The 7,422-nt window shown below is 36.1% G+C and overlaps 1 protein-coding gene across 10 annotated transcripts in view; it reads right to left on the bottom strand.

The window, feature by feature from the left end:
• gria2b (glutamate receptor, ionotropic, AMPA 2b) overlaps positions 1–7,422 on the bottom strand; it is a 49,735-nt gene that overhangs the window by 5,541 nt on the left and 36,772 nt on the right. For all 10 annotated transcript variants that reach the window (XR_003594388.1, XM_028008783.1, XM_028008784.1 and 7 more), the window contains exons 8-13: positions 6,057–6,161; positions 5,569–5,673; positions 5,140–5,346; positions 4,534–4,901; positions 2,812–3,010; positions 592–839 (exon numbers count right to left, since the gene is read on the bottom strand). Coding sequence is in view for 9 of the 10 variants with exons in the window: in XM_028008783.1 (XP_027864584.1) it covers positions 592–839; positions 2,812–3,010; positions 4,534–4,901; positions 5,140–5,346; positions 5,569–5,673; positions 6,057–6,161 (1,232 nt within the window). In the remaining variant the exon portion in view is untranslated. The remainder of the gene's footprint in view (positions 1–591; positions 840–2,811; positions 3,011–4,533; positions 4,902–5,139; positions 5,347–5,568; positions 5,674–6,056; positions 6,162–7,422) is intronic.

Here is a 7,422-nt window from a genome sequence, read left to right as displayed (position 1 = left end):
AAGATTCATCAAATAGTTAAATAAAATCAGTGTACTGCAGGGGTTTAAGAAAAATAGCAAGAAAAATCACAATTCAACATTTCTAACAATCTAACAAAGACTACGTATAGAAATGCATTCAAACTATGTAATCATAAAAAGTCAAGGTGAAAATAGAGAACAGATAAAATGGTGAGTTTAGTAAACATGGTAAAAAGCAGAAGCTAGAACAGATACAGCAGAGGAGAGTGGTCTATGTGTGCAATAGATAGATGAAGCAATTCCAAATCTTTAAAATCTGTATCCAAACTTAGCAATGTTATTGAATAATGGCAACAGGCTCAAAAGAAACCTGATAAAATTCAAAGTCAATAATAATTTGGAAATATTCCACAATTCAATTAATTAAATATTTACATGTCATTATTGTTGTTTTGCAATTTATGGACTTACAATAAATTGCAATGTTTTCTTTCTTTTTTAAAATAAATGTAGGGAAGGGGGCATTACCTCATCTCCTTTATACAAACCAGAGACACATAAGCAAAGCTACATCAGGGTAGGTGGGATACTATAACAACATTGGACACATTGTTATACTATTCCACCCACCTTAATGAGGATCCTTTCGGCGTGGCGATCCCGTAGCCTTTGGAGTCCAGGTTACCTCCCACCTTCATGGTGTCGCAGGGCTTTCGCTGCTCGATGTATTCGTTCATGGTGGACTCCAGCAGGTAGGCGTACTTCCCCTTAGACTTGCGGACTCTCTGGACCCCTTCGGCTGTGGTTTTTACAAAGACAGACGGTTCTGCGCTGCGCATGTATGTCCACATTTTGTCAAAGAGGGCAATTTTTGAGCGCTGGGTGGAGGAAAAAAAACAGTGACAAGAAAGGTGAGTAAATACATTTCTAAATGATTTTAACAACTTCAGCCAACTTCTCACTTTATACAGAACATCGTCAAATTTTGCAGTCCCATGAAAAAGTATTTATCCCTGTAGAGATTTCTCATGTCCTTTAGAAGATAAATAGCATGAAAATTGGTCTGAAAAATGATAATGCTCTAAACCTAATAACTACTTGCATCACCTATGGTAAACTTTCACATTGCTTTGGAGGAATTGTGACCCACTTGTTTGTTTTAATTCAGTGAAATTGAGGTTTTTAAACCTAAACTGCCTGTTTAAACTCACATCTCACAATCAGATGCAATCAGCAATTTTTCTGTGGAACACAACTCCAACTTATTTGTGGAAAACTTGTCTATTTGCATATTTCTTTTGGAAGGCATATATCTAAAGAGAGAAATTCAGTTTAGGACGCTGAACTATTTCAAAAAGCAGTGCTACTTGACATCCTTTGGTGGGCATTTCTAAAGTCAATCCAGGAAACACATTAATTTTTCTTTCTAATTAGTATTAACTCCAAGAGCGAAGACAACAAAGACTGTGAATGTTAGCTTCTGCAGGAATGTAGTGCTTAAACTATTAAAATAGGCAGCTATGGGCATTTTTAGAGGAAGGCCATGACCAGTTTCAAATGCAGGTGTAATATCAGTTCAGATATTTTCTGGGTTTTTTTTCATCTCATCAGTTTAGAGATTATTTTCCTAAAACCCTGATCATTAAAAGTAGCTTTAAAAAGTGAGGCAGGTCTTTGTGTTCTTTTAGCTTAGCAGTGGTTTTTACCTTGAAACCATCTTAACTGTGACCTTGCAGTGGAAAGTGTGGCCTGCAGAGCTTTAGATGTTGTTCTGGTTTCATTTCTGAACGATTGGTAGTTCACCTTTGTGCTCCTGAATTAATTACGTTTGGCTAGACACTTCTGGGAAGGTTAACCACTGTTCTATGTTTTCTCCAATTGTGGATAATGACTTTCATAGCAATTGGCTGAAGTTGCAAAGCCTAAAAATTGCTTTGTTATCTTTTCGAGACTGATAGATTATAATGTCTCTAATGAAGACACATATAGGGTTGAAACGTTAGTGTCCAGACGGTTTGCACAGCAAAGCAGAAAAATTATCAGAGCTCCAGCCCTCTCTGCCTTTGCAAGTAGTGTAGTGCAACTACTAGTGCAAGTATTCAGTCGTGCAGCAACTAATTCAGCCACTTTTTGTGGAAAGATGTGCAGACTGCTTCAACTTGATAGATTTTCATGACTTTGTTTCTCATCTATTATTGAATTTTTTATATAGAGGAATGATGTATGATGTACATGAGTTGCCCATTAGAAAGGGCAAGTCTGCTACAGAGGGAGGACACATTGCTAAAATCCAATCAGGGTGTCACTTACAGAGTACAGTGAGCTTTGATTGGCCTGTTGCACAATGTAAAGAAATCTACTGCATCACAATGACATACAACAGCTTTTTTCCCTTTTATTTAAAATTATACATGAATACTTCATATCATCATAAAAGGTCTTGATTTGGTAGTTTAGAATTAAAGACATCTTGGTACGGCAAGTGAAACTGACCAAAAAAGTGTGATTAATCAGTTAATCTGGGATTTTACTAAGAGATAGTTACTTTTTAATGAACGGAAATGGTTTTTTTTTGTTGTTGTCCACTTTCCTTCAGAAATGTAATTAAAATAATCTAAAAGTTGCCTTTTGTATTCACTTAGCTCATCATTAATAACATTTCAGTAAGACAAAAGAGCAAAACCATCAGAAATATGTAAGAGGGACTAATTCAAAATTATACTTATTCAATGCACTGTATGAGCAAACATTTGAGGAGTTTACTGCCTTAACAGACTTCAATGAGAGGAAACGGCTAAAAGTAGTGGTTTCCATGGCAACAGACAAAGGAAAAAGCTGAGACTCTCCTACCCTGAAAAACTCTTTAGTGGAGCCAGAGTCCAGAGTTCCATATGCTATCTCCGTCTGTTTGGCCAGATCCTCCGCACTTTCAATGGGAGAAACCATTCTCTCCACAGTCAGAAAGGCAGCCAGGTTAGCCGTGTAGGAGGAGATGATGATTAGAGTAAAGAACCACCAGACGCCACCAACAATACGCCCAGACAAGGATCTACAGCAGGAAAGAAAACAAAAATAAACAAAATGTTTTATCCTCTAACAATCACTGTCAGCAAGATATTCTTCTGCTTCAATTTATTGACATTAAGCTACTTGACCTTCAAACAACTGTCAAGCTTTTTAAGAAATATGTTATGATCATTAACAAGTCATGTACAATTTAGCATTTCCCCCCCTAAAGTTTAAGCAAGACAAGAATCTAAGTGGCAATAAAAAGTTTCTGTCTCTCTTCTAAATATGGCACTTGGGAGAAATAAAACATGACCAAAGTTCAAAAGTTTAAGCAGTTGAACTACATGTTCTAATTCGGCAACACAATTGTTGGGAAACATGCAACATTGATCTGGAGTCATGTTGACATCTTTCACATCATCAGTGTGTGATGTAAAGGGTATGTCAACTCATCGGCTGATTCATCTCTGGAGCTCTAACCTCACTGCTCAGCACTAGTCTCAACTCTCTCAGGCTTTCAATTCATCTGTGTTCAAATTCATACTGAATGATTTCTAGTAAAAAAAAGTAAACTGGACAATTTCTTTAGAAACATTGACTCTGTTACACAAACTCTACACTTATTGTAAATATTCCGCTGAACTGGGGAGTCAGCAGAAATGCATCTTGAATGTGTTTGTTTTTCTTCAGCTGCAAGGTTAGAAATCATGGCACACAGTAAGAGCTTTTACCCACAGGGTTCTCACACATAAGACCATTTATTTGTACAATATGTGAGTCATTACTTTTGCTGCTAAGACACAGAGTAATGCATTTGCTAATGTCGTAATTGTTCTAAGTTTTACATTTTAATTGATGAGTGGGACGTTTTTTATGCATTGGGAAAAGAACAAATCTGGGCTGTCATTATGTACAGTCTATGCACATAAAACTTTCATCACAAACTGGATCAAGCTACATAAGGTGTCACATATATTATCTGAAAACCAATCGGAGACATCAGGTTGCCAATGTTCTTTGAAACATTTTGAAAATCCACTTCTCCATGTGAATGGGTCAGTAAGTTCAGCAGATGTAAGAAAAATAGTAAAAATTTGATAAAGGCATTAATAAAGTTTTAGTCTTTGGGCTTTACTTAAAAGCCTTAAACTCTGAGAAAGCACTAAAATAATTAAACCATTGTTGAGGATCTGCCAACATAAGCATATTGTTAGGACACAGCATACTGCTGTTGGCATGAAATGTAGAGGTCTTGTCCTGTAGAAAATTACCAAACTAAATTATTATAATTGTTTTTCCGCTGGACATTGTAAAGTGCCAACATTAATAAAATGTTGGAGATTTCTTACATAACTCCTTCAATGACATTACACACTTACTGCAAAATTTGCAATGTTTTGCAGTAAAACGTTAGCAAAATTAGTCAAAGCAGGAAGAAGAAAAGACTTATGAGAAAAAACAAAAAACTATGAGAAAAAGTTAGGAAGCAAATGCAAATGCACAATTTAATTCCACTTCATTCTTGTGTTCAGCAATTAGCAGACTGATTATTTGTTAACCTACCTGGGAGAGATGTCACATCCTTGTCTCATGAAGGCTCCAAGTGAGAACCACAGGCTGTTAAATATGCCAAACTCGTTAGTCGACTCATTGGTCTGGATCTGGCCGTCTTCGTACTCCTCAGTGTGCCACTCGTAGGGGCTGAAGCGGCTGACAAGAAACAGCACCACACTGACGCCGATGTAAGCAAAAACGATGCACATCCAGATCTCATAGGCTAGAGGGTCCAAGAAAGAAAACACTCCAGGTTTGGATTTCTGAGGTTTCTTGATCATGATGGAGATTCCCAGAGACATAAAAGGCTTAGAAAAGTCAATCACTTCCTCTCGCACCAATGTTATGGTCAAAGGCGCCACTGCGATATCTGCTTTCTGTCAAACCAGAAGAATAAAACAGCAAAAAGATTCATCTTCAGTGAAGGTTATCATGGTGTTAGAACCTTTTTGAAATCTTGCTGAAAACCACTAACTTTTAAAAACACACACCTTCAAATATTATTTGAATATAACCATTTTTATAGGGATCGGGTGAAGTAGTAAAATGCATGCCACTCGTACAAGGTATTTACTAACACTTATTAATGCCATGCAGCCAGGATGTATAACTTACACCATACACCAACTCTCCAACCATTCCATTCCAGATTTTGGTTTCTGCATCTCTGGCTCCATACTTCCCATCACCCACGATTCTCAGCTCATACTTGAAGCCACAGTGTTTGGCAATCTCTGCAGCCAGATCAACACAGTAACCCTCGTAGCGCTCGTTGTCCACAAACTGGTCGGCGTTCTTTTTCAGCATAACATACGGAGCTTCCTGAAGGAGGAGAACAAGGTTGAATTACAATGAGGGAAATGGCTTCAAACATAAAGTATGTTCCCCAGGTTTAATGCTCATCAGCTTTAAGGTCACTTTCACTGTTTTTTGGGGTCAGTCATTTAGTGCTGTTTTACAAGTACTTTTGCATTGAAAAGCAAAATGTAAACAGATGATGCCCAAAAAAAATTGAAATAAAAATTAAATCATCTTAAAAATTACCAAAATGGTGGTGACAACAACAGTTTTGTTTCCCCCGATTGTGTCGTTGCTAGAGATGTCTTTTTTGGTCACAACCATTTTGTTGTTTTCATTCCAGAATCCAATCTATAGGGAGAAAAAAGCAGAAAGTTTATGAGCTACAATGACACTGCAGATTTAAAGAAAAGTACACAACAGGGAATTACCATATCAATAATCGCAAAAGTTATAGCAAAAAGAGCTTTTTTATTGATCTTTTTAATCAAATAGAAGTATTTTTTGTTACATCATACAAAAAATATTCATAATATACAAGTAAAAAATGGACAAAAAAATCTGACATTTCATAAGATATATTATTGTTTGGCTTTATGCATTCATTGTATATATATATGCAGTTAGTACACCATGCAAATAAAAAAACAAACAGAAAAATAAACCCATAAAACAAGCAGAAGCAGTTCTCATAAACTTTTTAATCTTGCTGTGAGGAAATTTTAGACATTTACCTTCACAGGACCATTATCCGTTAATTCCATCACACCAACTGTGTAATTGAGTCTCTTGCCATGTTGATCAAACTGAATGTTTCCAGAAAGGCCGTCCACATTCACCTGGCGGACACAAAGTTAAACCTTTTTGGTTTTTTACCCTGGTCATCTTTAGCTGCTTTTAAATATGTATCCAAACTTCAAAATGATCTTTAAATGTCCATGTTAAAGATGGGAAAGACTTTCATTTGAGCTTTCCAATCCAGAGTTATTGTTCATGATGGTTAGGTGGAACAATTTATGAAAAGACATAATGAAGCAGGACGTGTCCCTTCTGTTTAACATCTCAAACGAATGGTGACATTTGTCATTCCTGTGTTTATCGCTTGATAACCTTTTAAAAAGCTGATTTTCATCATATTTTAATCCAAGAAACACTCAGTAATATTAAATGTAATATTTCTTAATTAACATTGCAAGTGTTTTTATTTTGATGCAAAGAGGAAAACCTAAACCTTCCTTTGATACAGCAGAGCATTTGGAGATATGCTAGCACCATACATGAGGGTTGTGTTGTATGGTGACTGCTGGTAGTTTTACCAACTAAGCAGACCTTTTTAAAGTAAATATGCTGAACTTACAGTATATGTAGCTGCTTATTTGCAGCACAGAAAAGGTTTGCAAAGTACATAAGTTGTCACAACAAGCCTTCAGTTGCTGTATCTAGGAGAAAGACATTGTTTATCATCTGTAGAAATATAACATGGGATTATTGGGAGCAAAAGCTCTGCCACTTTCAGGAAGGTGTCATGGCTAAACAGAAATGCTGGGCCAGGTGTTGCTTCTCTGAAGAGAAAAGAGGCTGACAAAGAAAACTACCTGATCAATAATGAGGAAGAGAAATATCATTTCAAAAATATACTATAAAGATGTCAATGACATTAAGAGGAGTTTGGAAAATCATAGTGGAAAGAGGCAATTAGGTAAAGTGAAGTTTAGATCAATATTTTAATTGAAAGATCAGCCTAATTTAACATTCAAAGACTTCAGAAATATGCCTTTAAAGCACTTATCCCCATTTAGACAGTAAATGTATCTTCAGATGACTTTTGTTCCCCATGTTATTTGATTAATCTGTTTTCTTTTGAATCTGCACAGTTTGGCATGTTATTAATGCCACAAAATGGAAAACATGTCAGAGAAAAGAAGACATATTGGCACTACGTTATCTATCAAACCTATTTTATATACGTAAATGTTTCAGCAGAATGTTTTGTTTTGTATTTCAAAGAAATACTAAACAAAGCATTATTCTCAGTAAACACACATGAATAATGCAAGCTAAAAACCTCAGTCTTTGATCAATCTCTGTCTTTGGAATAAT

Source organism: Xiphophorus couchianus, chromosome 23 (genome assembly GCF_001444195.1).
Source record: "Xiphophorus couchianus chromosome 23, X_couchianus-1.0, whole genome shotgun sequence".
In the NCBI taxonomy this organism is placed as follows: domain Eukaryota; kingdom Metazoa; phylum Chordata; class Actinopteri; order Cyprinodontiformes; family Poeciliidae; genus Xiphophorus; species Xiphophorus couchianus.
The sequence above is the reverse complement of the archived record's forward strand: the minus strand, read 5'-3'. Positions and strand labels throughout refer to the sequence as shown.